The 20,211-nt window shown below is 43.3% G+C and overlaps 1 protein-coding gene across 3 annotated transcripts in view; it reads left to right on the forward strand.

Moving 5' to 3' along the window:
- The window catches only part of LOC147901849 (uncharacterized), an 86,154-nt gene that overhangs the window by 59,070 nt on the left and 6,873 nt on the right, over nt 1-20,211 (forward strand). For all 3 annotated transcript variants that reach the window (XM_087374887.1, XM_087374888.1, XM_087374889.1), the window contains one exon: nt 19,685-19,771. In XM_087374887.1, coding sequence (XP_087231013.1) covers nt 19,685-19,771 — 87 coding nt within the window. The remainder of the gene's footprint in view (nt 1-19,684; nt 19,772-20,211) is intronic.

A 20,211-nucleotide genomic window follows, 5' to 3' on the forward strand; every position in this document is an offset into this window, starting at 1 on the left:
TTAGGTCACAGGAGCAAGAATCGCATCTTCATGGGGTACATTGAGGTCACAAGATGAGGATGAACAAAAGGTGAAACAGGACCAGAAGGCTTGAAATAGCAAGCTCAGCAAGAGCAGCAGCACGATTTGCAGCAACAAAAGGAGGTCCCACAACAGACCAAGAAATTGCCACACTAGAGAAAGAAATCAGCCACAATGTAACAGCCCATAGAGAGCGCAAATGCAGCACTCATGTTGCATGTTCTAGATGAGGATGAATAAGACTTTTCAAAGTGCAAAGGCTTTTCACGCCATCCTCTTGTGCCGGAGGTCAATAAAGAGCTACTCAGAGGAGTACATGCATGCTGTTTTTCCACTACTGTGCTATCAAACACATGCATGTTCTTCATGTTTAGGGCTTGTGCCCAAAGCCTTCTAGCAGGAGTCTTGAATGATGCATTTATCTTTTGTGAAGACAACGTTGTTTCCATCATCACACATGGCCTTTTAAGTTGAATTTTGCTAAGATTCTAACTGAGCTAAATTATAATCATGAATTTTTCTAAAGTGATGTTATTTGAAATCTCAGTCATAAGGCAAGTGTGAATATTCTCAATTCTTCTACCACTCTTCTTGCGGCTGTCTCTGCCGTACTTATTCATTTCCTTCACCTCTTCTATTCCTGAGATTGCCAATCCTAGCTAGTGGAACTAAGGTTTAATTATGAACCCCCAATAGAACACACTCTTGTAACCAGCATTTGGACGGGGGGATAAGACAGTCATGGAACTCAACTGCCCTGTGCACACGCACACACCCACCCCAATCCTTTTTAGGTCAGTAGGCAAATTAAATAATAAATGAGTTTCCCTTGTAGAAAGTATGAATGGCTGTGTGTGTGTGTGTGTGTGTGAGAGAGAGAGAGAGAGAGAGAGAGAGAGAGCAAGAGAGAGAGAGAGAGAGAGAGAGATTGACTTTTGGTTTTGCAACATTGGTTTTGGTTGCAGGAGGTTTATTCACCCCAAAAATGTGTGTGTGTGTGTGTTTCACCCAAAAAAAGTGTGTGTGTTTTTCACCAAAAAAATGTGTGGGTGTGTGTGTGTGTGAGAGAGAGAGAGAGAGAGAGAGAGAGAGAGAGAATGTGTGTGTGTGTGTGTGAGAGCTGAGGTGAGGAGCTGCTGCAGCCCGCCCTGAAGAACCCTGCCTACACGGCCTGATTTCATGCCCCAGGACCTGCTGTAATTCAGTCGCACCTGCCCCCTCCCTCCCCATGCTCTGCTTCGTCAAATTTCCCTCACTTGTTGCTGAATTTCTGATCGCAATTCTCTGTTTTTGCTGCCTGCCCCTTGTTCTTCTTCGAATCAGCCTTTGCTCTGTCTGCAACCACTCGTCCCCTTTCCCTTCCTTCTTAGCTTTAATTTTCCCTATCCAACTCTTCCTGTTTTATACCTCGCTTTTTTCTGCCCCTCCTTTTGTCCATAAACTTCTCCTTCTCAAATGGCTTCCATACAAACCGATGCTGCTCTTACAACACATGCTAGAAAGGACCGCAATCTAGAGGCAAAAAGAAGATGCACAGACTCTGATCTTTGACACTTTGAAAGATGACTTCCACCAATCACGTCAAGATTGGGGTAAGCCTGTGCCACATGTGACATACAAGATGAGGCTTCTGGTCGAACCTCTCAGAAAATTGGCTCAAACTGCAGTAATCATTTTCTTTCAAGGAAAGATTCCCTCTTGCTTCTTCCTTGTATGATTGATGTCAATTTACTCGTTGACTCGGAGTCCAAGTTAGTGCAATGCTCATACCATTTCTACATTTGGTTCTTGGATGATAAGGAACATGACATCTTATTTGTGTAGCAGCATGCTTTTCTATTGCATTGGGAATGGCTAAAAAGTGATGATCCCCATGTACAAGAAAATATAAAACAACATTTGGTGTGGTCAAATGGTGCTTCCTCTCATGTAAATTAGCCCATGGATTCTAGTTTGTCTCAAGGCTCAAGGTTTAAATCTCTGACTGATCTAAACATGATGTGGAATTTCTTTGGGTGTAGCCATGGCAAGGGGGAACATGATGGATGTGATGTTGTTATTAAGCGAGCTTTGTTCAAAAACCAACTAACATGCCCTCAAGAAAAGGTCAATGATGCCCATGATGCTATAACATGGCTCACATCCAACCTCTCCACAAGAGCTCTATCAACATACAATAAACAAAGTATTAGTTATAGTGTCATGAACAGAGTGTTCCATGAAGTGGAAGTGAATAAAGTGAAAAGGAGAAATAGATATGATTGTGAGGCCATTAAAGGAACTCATAGTTTTCACAGCATATGGGGCTTTTCAAACAACCACATGCAAAGAACAAGAAAACTCTCTTGTTTCTGCAATGTGCGCATCACAGGGGATCATGACAATTGTGAGGACAATACAATTGTGAAGAGATGGGAGACAGTTCAAAGTTTCTCTCTAGTCAAGATGGAGTGATAGACAATGGAGAAACAAATGATGACTCACCATAGTTTGGGGAGTATTTTGATGACTCACTGGTTGTCTAGAAAAGGGGATAACTTTGCAGTTGTCTCGTTGACTCTGGGAGAACAAGGAAGATGCCCATACTTTGTGTTGTAATGTACCAAGCCCAAGAACAAGGTTGAGGAATCATTTAAGGATCATTGGGGAACCGGCTATGAGAAGTGGGATGTAGTAGTTGGATATATGTATACAAAAAAACATACAAGAGAGGCCACAATTATGAATTGTTACATAAGAGTATACAAACATTTGTGTAGTCTCATCTAGTAGGAGCTATTTAATGTTCCAATTGCAAGCTATGCCTAGAAGAAAGAAGGGCAAGAGAATCTTCAAAATGGATTTAGACAAGTATGAGCACATTATGGGGTGTCTTGGAGTAGTGGAAGACTAATACTGTACAAGAAAATGCATTTTAAGAAAAATGTATTCCACTTATCCTAGAAAAATGGATAAATCCCAAACCCACTGTGCTTGTTTTACAACCACTGCAATAGTTTAATGTAAATCCTTAATAGTAAAACCCCATCATGCATGTCTTACAACCACTATTCTTGTTAAAATGTAATCCCCAAATAGTAAATCACCATTGCGCTTGTTCTACAACTACTGTGTTTGTTTTTAATAGTAAAACTCAAAGCCACTTCCATTTTTTAGCAATCCGAAATGATCAAATGTATTCTAGTCTTACAAAGGGGTGTGTGTGTGTGTGTATATACATTATATGTATGTATACATATATATATGTATATATATAGCTACACACACACACACACACACACAGCTATACATACATACATACATACATACATACATATATATATATATACACACACACACACACACAGAGACATATATATATATATATATATATATATATGCATACATATATATATATATATATATTTATATGCATACATATATATATATATATATATATATATATAATGTAGCCACATATCTTGTAAACCCATTGGGCTAGTTACCATGCTCATCTTGTAATACCTTTGAACGAAACCACCGCAATCCTAAAATAGCTTCTATATGATGCTTGAGGGGTCTTCTTTAGGGGAAAGACTCCATATCGACATGCCATGTATGTCTGTGGTATGTTGAAATGGACCTTTTCCCTAAAGGGTGTGAAGATAGTGAGAGAGAAGGAAGGAGTCTCACTTGCGTCTTTCTCACATACACAATGGGGGAATACACACAAAGGTGGAGGCTGAAAATAGTTTTCCTCTTCTTAGTTGTGAAAGCCAAAAGAACTCTAGTACAAAGAAATAGAAGAACCCTATATGTGGGTCTCAAACCAAACTCAGCTAACTAAGGTGGCATACTAACTGAGCCACGAACTAGAATACATAAGGATAGCTGTCATCCAGCTATTATTCATGGGTGGTGTACCAACTGCATCTGCAGCTAACAAGTCGGTGATATAAATACACAATGGTCACCCTGGCATATCACGAGTGGAGCTCGATATCTCAACACTCCCCCTCGAGCTCAATCCCAATTCTTGCACACCAAGCAGGTATCTGAACTTGTGCAGCTTCTCTACGCTCAATACCTTCGTGAATATGTCAGCTACCTGATCCTCTGTGCTGACATAAACTAGATCAATAAGACCTAGTAAAACCTTCTCCCACACATAGTGATAATGTACCTCAATGTGCTTTGTTCTAGCATGATAGACTAGGTTATTTGCCAAGTGTATATTGCTCATGTTGTCACAATAAATGACAACTGGCCATCTGTAGACTGATGCATATCATAAAGCAGCTTATGCAACCAAGCTACCTCGAATGCAGCCATTGCTGCACCCCTGTACTCAGCCTCTATGCTTGACAAGGCAACTGTAGGCTGTTTCTTGTTGCTCCAAGTGACTGCAACACTCCCAAAAGAGAACACATATCCACTGGTAGATCGTCTATCAGAAATACTAGCAACCCAATCAGCATCAGTGTATCCATGCAACTGTATCTGAACCCCAGCCTCATAAAATAGTCCATACTGCAATGTGGACTTCACATATCTCAGTATGCGTCTAGCCGCATCCAAATGCTTTCCTTGGAGCCTGCATAAACTGACTTATCAATCCAACAGCATAGCTCAAATCTGGCCTAGAATAGACATATAAATCAGACTTCCTACTATGTGCCTGTACATAGTAGGGTCTTCCAGAAGCTCACCTGTATCTGCGCTCAGCTTCACATTCTGCTCCAAAGGAACTGAAATAGGCTTACAGCGTGTGATCCCCGTGTGATCCCATATTTGGACAGCATGTCTAATCCATATTGCCTCTGCAAGAGCCGTATCCCACTTGGTGATCTAATCACCTCGATGCCCAAGAAATAACGCAGCTCTCCCAAATCCTTCATCTCAAACTTCTACTTCAATAGCATTTTCACATGAAGGATATCTTCATCACTATCACCTGTGATGATCAAATCATCAACATAAATGACAAGCAGCATAATACCTTTCTCTATTTTTCTCACATAAAGTGAGAAATTTGCCTTGGAAATATGAAAGCCAATAGTGACAAGATACTGTCCTATCTTGTCATACCATGCTCTAGGTGCTTGCTTCAAACCATACAAGGCTTTCTTTAACCTGCAAACAAACTCAGGATGAATAGCATGAACATAACCTGGTGGTTGCTCCATAAAGACCTCTTCTTGTAAATCACCATGCAAGAAGGCATTCTTTACATCCATCTGATGTAAAGACCATCCCTTTGATGCAGCCATAGCACTGACTACTCTTACGGTCGCCATCCTTGCAACCGGACTGAATGTTTCTTCATAATTAATGCCATATGTCTATGCATACCCCTTGACAACTAATCTCGCCTTGTATCTGTTCAGAGAACCATCTGCATTGTGCTTCACCTTATAAACCTACTTACAGCCAATTGCATTCTTGTCTTTAGGCAAAGGTACCAATTCCCATGTAGCATATGCTTCCAAGGCATCCATTTCTTCATCCATGGCTTTCTCTCATTTTTCTTTTCCCATGGCTTGCTCAAAAGAAGTAGGTTCTCGTTCCTGTATCACTTTGACCATATAAGCATAGTGAGTGGTTGTAAATCCATCATATTTCAGCCTATCCACAGGATACCTAGCTCTGGTAGACCTACGCAAAGTAGGATCACTTCCAGGTGCTCTCAAAACATCCATGGTCTTTCTTACTCCAGGTGTAACAATAGAAGGAATACCCAACTCATCATCAATGCTCTGTTCTGAGTCACTGGATTCACCATCCACATAAGAGTGACCTGCATTCACATCAAACATGGGCTGATCTACCTTCTCTTTTCCTTTTCGTGATACTTGCATACCACTATCTGCATTGCTTTGAGGAGATTCTCCTAATCTCAATCTACCTGTCCATGGCGAAATATGTAAACCACTGCTAGAGGATACTGCAGGTCTACTAATATTTTGTGATTGCTGCTGTGAATTTTGTGCAGCATTACCATCTTGTGCATCTATATCATCAATCACATTTACTGGTTTATACCAGCTGCTCATCTCATCAAAAACATCTCTGCTCACTGTAAACTTACGAGTAGAAGGGTTATAGCATCTATACCCTTTTTGCTGTAGAGAATAACCAATAAAGATGCACTTCTCAGCTTTTGGATCCAACTTGGACCTCAACTCATCTAGAACATGAAAATAGGCAATGCAACAAAAAATTTTCAAATGCGAAATATCTGGTTTCCTACCAATATACATCTTCTCTGGCGTCATGTCATGTATTGCTGCAGTGGGAGTCCTGTTTATTATGTAAACTGCTGTAACAACTGTTTCAGCCCAATAATAATCTGGTAGGTCTTTTTCATTTAGCATGGCCCGAGATACCTCTCCAATATGCATGTTTTTCCTTTCTGCAAGTCCATTTTGCTGTGGGGTATGACTGCATGAATATTGCTGCTTTATGCCATGCTCTTGTAGGAACCTTGCAAACTCATTTGAGAGGTACTCTCCCCCTCCATCTGACCTTAGGCATTTTATTTGCAGGCCTGTTTCTTTTTCAACCATAGCTTTAAAAGCTTTGAAATGTCCAAATACTTCACTTTCTTTTTTCATAAAATACATCTAAACTTTTCTGCTGTAGTCATCAATAAAAGTGACAAAATAATGACAGCCTCCAATAGATACAGCTTTAGTAGTCCACATATCAGAGTGGATTAATTCCAATGGCTTCTTACTCTCTTGAACATGTCTAGGAAATGGTTTCCTTGCCTATTTCCAAATTGACAGGCTTGACATACCTTATGCATTTCTGCAACCTTGAATTTCGGCAATCCTGCAACAATATTTTGGGCCTGCATTGATTTAAGTCGCTGTACATTAACATGACCAATGCGTTTATGCCAGATATCAATATCTGTAACTACACCGGTCCCATGTGCAAACATTGTTGCACTCAATTCAGGCATGTCCGCATCCAACATACACATCTGGCCCTTCTTCTTCGCATCCAACATACACATCTGGCCCTTTTTCTTTCCTTTTGCTATCAAGCGACCGTTATTTTTCATATCCTCAATAAAGCATCCATGAGGATTAAATCTGACCTGCATGCCTTGCTCAACCATTTGACAAACATAAATCAAGTTCTTGGTGATATTTGGGACATGAAATACATTAGACAGGTATTTCTTTTCCCCATCCTACATAGACAAAAGAATTTTACCAATCTGCACAATAGGATGTGCAGTATCATCACCAGTCTCCACAAATTCTGGTCTTTTCATTTTCCTTGCATCCTGCATCCATTCTGCATGACCTGTCATGTGGTTTGACGCACCTGAGTCAACATACCACACATCATTACTTTCTTCTACACTTGTCATAGAATTGGTCATGTGCTGCACCATAAACAAATGCTCATTTCTGTCATCACCCTGTCTACTAGAGGATGCATAATTGCCTTGTTGCAATTTTCCATTCATAATGTCATTGTGCTTTTTGTAGCAGTCTTTAGCCATATGACCCATTTTACCACAATAGTAGCATTCAACATTGTTGTTTGCATTTTGGCCTCTCTGCCATCCACCCCAACCTTTTTGGCTCCCCCTGCCTCTAGAGTTACCACGTCCTCCTCCAAAGGACTGGTTTTCTTGAGTTTGCTGCATATTCTGATTTCTACCACTACCTCCAAATCGGCCTCCTCCAAATCGGCCTCTACCTCTTCTAGCATTTGAGTAGAAGACAGTTTCTTTTGAAGTTCCTCCTGAAGAAGATGCACCACCATTTCTCTGCTCTTCAGAAATTAGAAGAGCAAACAACTCCTTAAAATCAGGAAATTTTTCACAGACGGCAATGGATTTCCGGAACTGTGCATAATCCTTTCCTAGACCATTCAAGGTCACAGAAGCAAGTGCATCTGCAATTTTCTTCACCTTCATGCGGTAGTAATTGATGCTCATATTTTCTCTCTGCACATTGTGAAACTCCTGCTCGAGCTGCATTTTCCTGGCTTGCGTATTTGTGCTGTACATTTTTGCCAAAGTATCCCATGCCTCCTTTGGCGTACTTGCATCCTGAATATGCACAAGCATAGAATCTGAAATACTGATAGACAGCCAGTACTTAACTTTTCTGGCTCTCTCATGCCATTGTTTAAATGCCTGCATTTCCTGTTGATTGGGAACATTAGGAAGAATTGGTTCTTCTTCATTTCTTGTAATGAACTCCCAATAGCCTTTTTGTTAGAAATGACCCAACAGAGGGTACACGCAGCGGAAATAATGCCCAGGAGCTCACACAGTGTGCGGTGTGGGTGTGGAATCACAAACTTCTTTACTTATGTGCATACAATAGGTATGCAGACTCATCAATAGACAATGAACCAATCAGATAGAAATATATATTTCCGTCCACAACTATGGACACAATACAAGAGAGACAGATCCAGAGTCCCACCAATGGTGTGGTCCTCTGATCTTACCACAAAGTCCTTCTCCTATCTGCTGGCTATCTCTACACTAGAGTCTGCGTGCTCCACCTCGAGCGTAAGTAAACTTTCCGTCTAGGATGATCCTCTCCACCTTACTGTCTGGGAACCAGCCTAGGTGGGCAGCTTCCTGGCTAAGTCTGCAGCCCTGCTAGCACCTCTCTATCCTCCTGAATGTAGGTCCAAAGGGTGGCTACCTGCTGCTCCTTTCTGCTCTGGATCTGCTGCTGCAAGTGATGTTGAAATGAGGCTTGAATGGCCTCTTTATATAGGCCCCAGCAGGGGCTGATAAAACCCGACCAGCCTGGTACAGACTGGCCGACCAGACTGGCTGACCAGTCTGTGGCTGGTCCAGCCCTATAAGGCACACAACCCAGGGCTTTCTGGCCCAAACTTCCAGGGCCCTTTGGCCCTCTTTTCAAGGCATATCTCCAGCCTATAAAAGGCCTGTTTCCTGCCCACTGACAGCCACTTTTTCTGCTGCAGATCTGGGCCTGCACTCCCTGCAATGTCTGTGCCTCTGCCAGGCCCTCTTCCCGGCCACGTGTCCTGCGCCGTACGCGTTCCTTGTGCTGGCTACTGCTTCGCCTTTTGCTACTGCAGATCCATCCTAGCTCCAAGTACCCACCATCTCTATGATTCTTGTCCACATGGCATCCAATCAGATGCCCATGTGACATACACTCAAACCCTAGGTTCACCCCCCCCATGCTCTCCTCATTTGGGGGCTTACAGATGGGGAGGTGACCTTTCCAACACCCCCTCTCACCGACACATCTCGGCCCAATGCCAACACGTCGATGAAAATTCTCCAGTAACTCCCTGGTCGTAGTCCTCTGGAACCTTTCGGTGTCGTAATCTTTTCCTAGCTTTTCATGCAGTGGCTCCTGCTCCACCAGGTCCGGTTCCGCTTCCGCACACCATCCTGGTACACAGGTCCATCTCTGGTAGCACCTCCTGGTACCACCTCCTTCAGTCACATTCCCGCCTTTGAACTTGAGCAATCCAGCCGTCACGATCTTCCAGTCGTCCCCCTCATAATGAGTGAACAACCTGGAGTCTTTCAGGCACCATGCTCTGAGGGTCTGTTTCAACCCGTCCTTCCTTTGGCAAGGTCTGCAAGCAATGAATATTTTCAGATAACCTGGACCATGAACTCTCGCTGAGTTCTCAAGCAGGTACTCTTCTGGCTTCAGTACTCTTTGACCACCACCTTCTAGCAATCTGCGTCCGAGATTTGAAGAAGCACCAATACTTCCCCTTCTGCCTTCGAAGAAGGCCAATTCCTTCCAATCTCTTATCACTTGAGACAAATGAAGAGCCGAATCTCCCCACAGCATGCTATAAAGACTCAAATGCAGAATATCAAATACATACCAGACTGTTGTACTACCTGAATGTTCGCTCTGAAAGCAAACCCTGTACCTCAATGAGGCACCCGCCAAGATCCTGTGTAATCCTGTACTGTCCCCTTCTGAAGTCCAGCATCCATCTGACCATGAGACCCTAGGGCTTTCCATGGAATCCACCCTCGTGTCAGTATCAACAGCTACACACCAGGAAGGTACCAAGCGTTCCATACTGTCCTTCATCTTCACAAAGGCATCTGACTCCTCGTCGACCCACATCTCTATGTCAGACATCCTTACTCTGACTTCTGGATCAACATACCTGACCTCGGTAACACTCGGTGATGTCACCAGGAACAATTCTTCGATTACCACATTAGCTTTGGCCTTTCCCTCTGAATCTGAGTCAGACTCCTGTTTGTTTTTCAGATCCGCCTTTTTCTTTCTGCAGTCCTTTGCAAAATGTCCGGGCGTATCACAATAGAAACACTTCTTCTTGTGCTTCCTCTTCGAAGTCCCCTCATCGTCAGAGTCATCTTTATTGGACTTGCCACCGTTAGGCTTGCCCTTTCCCTTACCTGCGGAATCCTTCACCAGCATCGCCTTGTCATCTTTGTCCTTGTTGTAGAGCTTCTCCCGAGCTTCCTCCTGTAGCAGTAATGGACACAACTCCTCAAATGTCAGAGGTTTGGTCACAGCCGTAACAAAGCTCTTGAAACTCCGAGGCAGTCTCCTCAGTACCATCAAGGCCAGATGGCATGACTCTGTCTTCTGACCAATCGCTGACAGCTGATCCCGCACCACCTTGACCTTCGTCAAATGGCTATGTACCGTATCGCCTTCTTCCATATCAAGATTGTAGAGTTGATGCTGAAGAAGCACGATCCGGGAGGTATTATCTGTCTCGTACAGATCCTTCAGGGTGGCCCACGCCTCTACTGACGTCTCGGCCAGCTGGATATGCGGAAGAACAGAGTCCGCCGTAGTCCCTATGATTATTGCCAGGGCATGGGCATCTCTTTCTTCCCAAGCTTCAAGCTCCTCTCTGTCTACTGCCATGAGTACCTTCCCTTTACTGTCCACCAAGTCTTCCGGCTTCGACTCCTCTCCTGTGGTCAGCTTCCACAACTTTCGAGCCACTAAATGACTCCGGATCTTCACTTTCCAGATCGGGTAATTAGTCCCGTCCAGGTTCCCAGACTCTTCAAAGTTAGGGATAGTGAAAGAGAGAAAACTGGAGGAGGAGGAAGGGAAAGCAGGGGCTGAAGAGGCTGTAGATGGCGATATACATCTCTGCTGTATATACCACTCAGCAAAGTCAACCAAACTCAATTTCAGTAAACCAGAACTCTGAACGCACCTGACTAAACTTGAGTCACCCTCCTTCTCGCAAGGGCACAATCCTCCAGTCGTGGAAGTCGATTTCCTAGAGCTTCTGAATCAGGGTCGTCCTTCAGCAAGGTCCCTGCCTTCAGGCTCCCACACCTGTGAGCCTCCTACTTGAGCTTTGATACCATGTTAGAAATGACCCAACAGAGGGTACACTCAGCGGAAATAATGCCCAGGAGCTCACACAGTGTGCGGTGTGGGTGTGGAATCACAAACTTCTTTACTTATGTGCATACAATAGGTGTGGAGACTCATCAATAGACAATGAACCAATCAGATAGAGAAACCACCAAAATATATATTTCCGTCCACAACTATGGACACAATACAAGAGAGATAGATCCAGAGTCCCACCAATGGTGTGGTCCTCTGATCTTACCACAAAGTCCTTCTCCTATCTGCTGGCTATCTCTAGACTAGAGTCCGCGTGCTCAACCTCGAGCGTAAGTAAACTTTCCGTCTAGGATGATCCTCTCCACCTTACTGTCTGGGAACCAGCCTAGGTGGGCAGCTTCCTGGCTAAGTGTGCAGCCCTGCTAGCACCTCTCTATCCTCCTGAATGTAGGTCCAGAGGGTGGCTACCTGCTGCTCCTTTCTGCTCTGGATCTGCTGCTGCAAGTGATGTTGAAATGAGGCTTGAATGGCCTCTTTATATAGGCCCCAGGGGGGGCTGATAAAAACCGACCAGCCTGGTACAGACTGGCCGACCAGACTGGCCGACCAGTCTGTGGCTGGTCCAGCCCTATAAGGCACACAACCCAGGGCTTTCTGGCCCAAACTTCCAGGGCCCTTTGGCCCTCCTTTCAAGGCATATCTCCAGCCTATAAAAGGCCTGTTTCCTGCCCACTGACAGCCACTTTTTCTGCTGCAGATCTGGGCCTGCACTCCCTGCAATGTCTGTGCCTCTGCCAGGCCCTCTTCCCGGCCACGTGTCCTGCGCCGTACGGGTTCCTTGTGCTGGCTACTGCTTCGCCTTTTGCTACTGCAGATCCATCCTAGCTCCAAGTACCCACCATCTCTATGATTCTTGCCCACATGGCATCCAATCAGATGCCCATGTGACATACACTCAAACCCTAGGTTCACCCCCCCCATGCTCTCCTCATTTGGGGGCTTACAGATGGGGAGGTGACCTTTCCAACACTTTTCCCATAAGGAAATTCGTCATTCTAAACTTCCATGCTTGGAAGTTGTTCTTGTCAAGATTTTTAGTGACAATCTGTGAAAGAGAATCAGACGCCATTATAGAACACTGCAAAATATTCTGTCACTGCAAAAAACACAGCATCTGCCTCACACGGGCAAATCTGCAAAATTGATGAAAGTGGTATTTGACCACACAGTCACTTCCTAGTGATAATTTTGCATCAACAGGCAATAAGGATGATTCTGTAACTCCCAGTATCTCTGCGCACAGGCATACGATGCAATTTCTACAACAACTTTTCACCGACCTGTAGAGCAGTGGTCGCACAGCAAAAACATGATCTTTTTGTCAGTGCTTGTGGAGAACTTCCGCCTCCAAAACGGGCCGCGAAATGGCCTCGAATCAGAAAAATAAAGTCACACCGGGAAGGGTGTCTATTGCCCTCTCGTCACACCGTGAAGGGCGTCTTAATCTGAGACAATGCACTCTTGCACTTTCCAGCTGTGCTACCTGCAGAGATTTGCTCCCAAACTCGAAAAAGGAAAGCAACACTGGTTCTCTTACCAGGACACTGCGAACTTGGTTTGCTTTCTTGAGCTCCTTACCACGAACCATGCTCTGATACCATGTGAAGATAGTGGGAGAGAAGGAAAGAGTCTCACTTGCGGCTTTCTAACATACACAATGGGGGAATACACACAAAGATGGAGGCTGAAAACAGTTTTTGTCTTCTTAGTTGTGAAAGCCTAAGTCTAGTACAAAGAAATAGAAGAACCCTATATGTGGGTCTCAAACCAAACTCAGCTAACTAAGGTGGCATACTAACTGAGCCACGAACTAGAGTACATAAGGATAGCTATCAGCTAGATTTAGATTTAGATGCTCGTTGGGGAGAGACTAAAATGAAAATGTTTAGACTTCACAAGCAGTTGTAGCTTGAATGAAGAGATTTTGGACTATCTTTTGATTAGCCTTCTCCTTTAGTGCTAGCCTTCATCATGGCTGAGTCTGCCCTTCACCTCCGGAGTGCCGACAGAAACTCAGTACGAAGACTTTGTATAAATGGATGCTCAAGTATGTGTGGGTGTGTGGATTTGTATGTGTGAGAGCATATTTTTATACTATGGTCTACACCCACTGTTGGGCGCTGATGACGTCAGTGGGGATGTCATAGTAGCTAGTCCCTGCTATGCATGATGGAGTTTATGGTTTTCAACCTTGTGAGTGACTATCATGAGATTGAAACTGCACTATGTTGTGTTTTTAGAGGATGAGTTTGGGAATGTTCCTGGATTCATCTAGGTATATACATAAGGATAGCTGTCATCGAGCTATTATTCATGAGCGATGGACCAACCGCATCTGCAGCTAACAAGTCGGTGACATAAATGCACAACGGTCACCTTGGCATATCACGAGTGGAGCTCGATATCTCAACAAAGGGGACCCCTCAAGGGCCCATATAATAGTATGCAACCAACCACCACATTGGTGACCACTTATCGTATACTACCACCTTGTTGGTTAGAATCCTGAATTGTGAGATCACTTATGATGTACTGCCACCATGCTGGTTGCAATCCTAAAATAGCTTGTTTGTATTAAAAAATATCATATAACATCTTTTTGTATAAAATAAACTTATATTCGAATGACTACAAACATTCAATAACTCTAGGATTAGCTACATACGACTGATTGGAGGCATCCTCTTCCTTACTCCCATCTTCATTGCCTTCTTTATCATCTTCTTCTTCCTCAGTATCCAGGGGGGAATTGGCCCTTAGTCTCGAGGCTCAAGCTTGGAATTCTTTGCTGCAAGATCCTTTTTTTCAGGGGGCTGGTCAAGGCCCTTTTGTTTTTCTTTGTAGTCCCACCTAGAGATTTCTATTGTAGCATCTCGTCTCTCACTGTGGATGTTGATATTTCCATGTCGTTGGCAATGGGTAACCACAACCATGTTCTCTGCAACACGAGTTTGTATCCACAAACACCCCAAAGAAAAACACATGTAGAATATGGCCCTGGCACTAGGGCCATCAAATCATGCACTCATCTAAGATGTGCAGATTACAAACCGTGCACTTTTTACCCTGCCCCATCTCAAGGGGATAGTCACTATTGCATTTGTCATCAATACCACAGGTTGACACTATGCATTAGCAAGCTATTTCTTGAGTCTTTAATCTCTCATCTTGAGGGTGTGTATATTCTCCAGTAGCACCTCCACTTGATGCTAACTCTCTGCCAATAGCTCTATCTGATTCTATAGCTCCTCTTGAACCTGGTGAAATTGTGTAGAAGCTTCTCTATAGGCATGGTCCAAGAGATCCACTCTTTGTTGGCTTTAAGACAAGGTAGAAGACTGCATATTAAAACTTTCAAGAGCTATGGAAAGATCTTGCAAAGCCCTAGTGTAATCCAATTTCATGAACTTGTCCATATCCTTCCAAAATTGCACATTCTCATTGTTTCCTCCAATGTGGCTACTCTCTACCCAATCTGCATCCTTCTTTAACTTGAATCTCTCTCGTCGTCATAGCTCCTACATCAATGCTCTAGTTTCTACATTCTCCCTTTTTTGTTGTTCTATCATTTGTCTTTATTGATGTTCAATGCATTCTAGATTTTGTAGAGCCATTGATAAAGAACCTACTTGTCAACTCTCTGATCTTCAAGAACTTTTTTCACCCCTACTAGCTCTTTCTCCACTTTTTCCCCATCCATTCTAACATCATCAAGCTACTGATGCAGCAACTTGAAGAACTTCTTTGCTTCTTCTCTTCTATGACTTTCCATCTTAGCCATTTTTCCAGCAGGGCGTTAGCTTGCTCTTCTTGCAAGGCCTTTGCCTTTGCCTCCTCTACCTTGGATTCTGTGCCCTCCCTAAGCATTCTCTCATGTTGCGCTGCCTTTGTTGCATCGGTGGAGTTCATATGTAGAAATTTTATCTTCCTATCATATTGCTCAAAAATTGCTTTGAGGGAAGTTCCCATCAAGTGCAAAACAACTCTGGTTGATTGAGATGACAATTAAGATTTGCCATCCTTGCAATTCTTCAAGTGTTCCTCTGATATCACATAATCACTACCTTGTTTGTTTCAAGAGATCCTAAACATCAGTTGGCAAGCTCAAAATCTTGGCTCCATCATCTGTACTTTTTTAAACATTTGGATATAAATCTAAAATATATGATCTCTTCCAGGACTTCTCCAAGAATTATGCTTACAAATTGCCTCCTAATGCCTTTTCAATCATGATTTCACTCATGTTAATCTTCTGACTTTGATAGACAATGTATCCATCATTCATGTTCACTTAATCTATGAACTTGGTGAAGTTGGAGACAAAATACAAATTGGGATTTCTATGACTATGTGAGGAGCTCTCGTATGTCACAATTTCAAGATTAGGCGAGGAAAAATTGTGTGAGAGATCTTGCATGTCATGATTTCAAGACTGGGGGAGGAAAGATTGTGTGAGACACTCTCAGACTATGCAGAGATGGAGGAGCAAGAATACACGTTTGGGAGGTTATCCATTGTGAGAGGGGGTAGAAGGTGCACGAACAGTGCAATCGAGAAAGGTTGAGAGGTAACGATGAAGGGAGTCAAATATGGCAAAGGAGTAATTATACAAAACAATGAAAAGTCAAAAATGGTGAATGAAATGGAATAGTGGAGGCTTAAGTAGAGTGAAGGCCACCACAGTGGTATTGCTGATGTGATGGTGGTTGTTTGAGGTGGCTAAACCATGACCACTATGGTGGCTCCCAGATGATTATTTGGACATGCGGCAAGTGAATAATTGGCTACTCAAATTTTGACGGGGCTTGCATGCAATTTAATTACCACTTAATTACCAGTCACTAGCCTGGCATCTCCATGATTATTTGGGCGGCTCCACCAATGTGGGAAATCTTGCCCACCCATATAGTGCACCGACATGCATGTGATTTAATTACCCCTAGTCACCAGCATGGCCGCTCCTTCATGATTATTTGGGTATCCCAATGTTAATTTTTCAGCATGCTCAATTTAAGAATATGATCCACCATGCCATTGCTCCTCTCCAAGCGCATGCTTCTCATGATATGTCTTATGCATGGGAAGGCTTTGTGTACTGTGTTCAGCATGTTATTCACAATTATGGCAAAAATTTCATGGCTGATTGGAGAAGGTAGGTGCACTATGCCAAACAACAGTTGCAACACCTTACAGAGCTTTCTCATGTTCAGCATCTGACTGACACCCAAAAAGATTCTATGCTGCATTCTCAGTTCCTGCTCCACGAGAATGATTAAAGAAAGCTCAATAAGTGGCAAGTGCATGCAAGCATGAAGCCTCTATTAGACAAAGGATGTTCTTCTAAATCCTTTTTTCAAAGTTTTCATGCACACAGGTGGAAGAGTTCCTGTATCAGAGTGAGAAGATTAGATGGAACTTGGACACAATCTCTCTCTGAAGTTGATCAAGAGTGCTTTGACCATTTTCAAAGGATGTTTGATCCCCCTGCTGCCCACTCAGTCAATCATTGATGCCAGGGAAGTCCTACTGACTTAGGTACAGCCAATCCCGACAATGGACCATGCACTTCCTTTGGAGCAGCAATTTTGTGCTCAAGAACTTCATGATGCATTGCTTCATCTTGGCAAAGGGAAATCTCTTGGATCTCTTGGATGGGATGGGCTCACAGTGGAATTTTATTTGGCTTTCTGGGATGATCTCAAACATGTGCTCCTTGCCATGATTAATGCAGCTTGGGACAGCCAGCGTATGCCTGCTTCCTGGAAGCATGGAATTGTCAAGCTCATCCCTAAGAGGCTTTTTTGTGAACATCTGACAGATTGGAGGCCAATTACTCTTATGCCTGTCATTTATAAATTAATCTCCAAAATGTTGGTTCATAGACTGCATAATATATTACATGATGGTGTCCATCCACATCAGTATGGATTTGTGCCCAGAAGGCAGATATGTGATAACATTGCAAATGCTATGACAGCTATAGAGTATACCAAGTGCATAGAGCAAGATGTCCTCATTCTACAGGTGGATATAGCAAAAGCTTTTGATACTATTCATTGAGATTTTATTGCACAGACAATGACACGGATGGGTTTTGGGCCCAAGGTAGTATATGCAATTTATTGGCTATACATTGATTCGTCTGCTCAATGCATTTTGAGTAATCATTTATCTCAGCCATGGAATTTGGGCAAATCGGTCAGACAGGGATGTCCCCTTAGTGCTTTACTTTATGCCATTGCCACCCATCCTCTGCTCCTCTATTTGGATCATCTTACTACTCGGGGGAGATTGCAAGGACTGCAGCTACCAGGACAAAGTTTTGCAGCACAGGCATATGCAGATGACTCTTTTTTCATGCTGCACAATACTCAACAAGAGCTGCAACTTCTCATGGATTCTTTTTCTCTGTATGGAATGGCAGCAGGTCTACATGTCATCCCTTAAACAAACTGATTGGCATGCAACTCTTTGGCCAAGTGAGATATTGGATTCTCATGCAGTGGTCAGACATCTGGGATATCCTATCGGATGGATGGTTACCAGGAAGCAACAACTTCAATGGGTGTTTGACAAACTTCATGATAAGTTGCACTATTGGAAAATAGCCACTTGGCCACTTCATGTTCGTCTCATAATAGTGCAATCTATTGTCATGGCCTATGTTTAATTCTTTTTGCCTTTGATGCATTGGACTTCTCAGGAGATATTAGCATACATGTCACAGGCAATGGAGTTGCTTTGGAAAACCAAGTCCTCCAGGAAGGCTCTCCGATTACTAAAGATGGAATATGTATGTTCTCCTCGAAAGAGTGATGGATTGAATGTGCTCAACTTGCACCTACATGCCTTGTCTCGTAAAATGTCACTGTTGTTGACCTTCTCACAGCAGGAACAGCCATGGACCCAGATGCTTGCTTACATGTCTAGGACTATGATGACACCTGCTTATGGTAAATGGGATGTGGACATATGGGACGTACTCCTTGGCAAGTTAATGGGGAAGATTCCAGGGTGTCTTTTTGCTATTGCTCTGATCCTTGATTGAAAGCAGGTTCTTTCCAGCATTAAATGGGCCCCCCCCAATCCAAGGGCCAACTCTCTTCATCAGGAAAGTTTATATTGGAGTGCTGTTTTTGACACTCCACTTGCATGTGAGGAGCCTATTAAGGCCTACAATTTGAGCAAAATGGATATCAGGCAGATACATGATGTGGTGGATGATCAGGCACATCCTTACTTTTCCCCAAGCTATGGCAGCATATGGATTAGGCATGCATCACAAGCCTATTTGGCGAAAGATAAGGGAGATGTTACAACCTTTTCTCCCTGTTCCTCCTCTTTCACAGGGTGATAGGTTGGCTGATTGGTCATTGTCTCCTGCTGGGCTGAACATTCATCCTGTGCCTTATGTAAATTCACATTGATTATTACTTATAGGCTACTACAGGCAAGGCCTTGGATACACAACTATGCTAATAATCCGTGGCATATGCAAAAACCACTTGCTTGGTGGACCATGACTATGCATGCCTTATGGAAAATTAAGCTTCCTCTGACGAAGAGGATTTTCCTTTGGAGATGCATTACAGGTACTCTGCCTGTAGGTGTTACTCTTGTCAAACGAAAGATTGCTTCAGCCACGGCCTCTTGTCTTCGATGTTCAGCGCTAGCAGAGACAGTACCACATCTTCTATGGTTCTGCCCATGCTCTAGGCTTTTGATCTGAGGATTTCTCATATGTTATGCCTTCATTTCCCAAATACCATTTTTGGGAGACTTTTTTGGATTTTTGGCAGATGTCCCACTCCAGTACGATCTTACTCCCTTCTCCTTCATTGGGTTCGATACTGGGCTCTTTGGACTTTTTGTACTGCACATAATTTGGCATATTTGCAACAACAGTTCACTTAGCCCTATGAGTTCTTCAAAGCCTCCTTAAGGAAATCTATTTATGATGCCTGTAAGGATGGTGACCTAGATAGGACTTGCTTGGCGATTGTTTACTCTTGCTTTTGATGGAGACTCTCTGCTTTTGGAGAGACTCTTTGTATTACCTGACATTGTAGTATAAGCTACTTGAATTACCCAAAAAAAAAAAAAAAGTGTGTGTGTGTGAGAGAGAGAGAGAGAGAGAGAGAGAGAGAGATTGACTTTTAGTTTTGCAACATTGGTTTTGGTTGCATGAGGTTTATTCTGTGTGTGTGTGTGTGTGTGTGAGAGAGAGAGAGAGAGAGAGAGAGAGAGATTGACTTTTGGTTTTGCAATATTGGTTTTGGTTGCAGGAGTTCTCTTCAAAGTCAGAGGCACCTTCAGCCACAGGATCAAGTGAGTCAGAGGCATCTTCAGCCACAGGATCAAGTGCTGCCTAGGTATTAGTCAGCCCCATTGTGCTTCCTCTCCTACATGCATGCATGTATGTCTGTGTGTAGGGTGTATGCGCACATGAGAGCATGTGTAAGTGCCTATATTTTTGTGTGTACACACGTGTATCTATATGTAGGCATATCTGTGTATGTTTTGCTCCATGGTACCTCCTGCAGACATTGTGTGCATGTACATGCAGGGGAGATAACCATTGGAAGGTCTTTTTGCATCCCTTTTTGTTTACCTTACACCCAAGGGAACCCTTGCTAGCATGAGAACCTAGCCATAGATTAATCCTTGACCACCATGAGATGGCATGAGAAACTATGAGACTAGATGTATCCTTGACATAGCCTGAGGCATTTCCTTGAGGGGGGGTTTGTTGGGATATCTCAAGGTGTATGCCTCAGGCACACTTTGGTTTCTATGTGTGAGTGCTAGAGGC

This window comes from Dipteris shenzhenensis, chromosome 5, assembly GCF_047967505.1.
Source record: "Dipteris shenzhenensis isolate YYH24624 ecotype China chromosome 5, Dip_SZ_1.0, whole genome shotgun sequence".
NCBI classification, from domain to species: Eukaryota; Viridiplantae; Streptophyta; class Polypodiopsida; order Gleicheniales; family Dipteridaceae; genus Dipteris; species Dipteris shenzhenensis.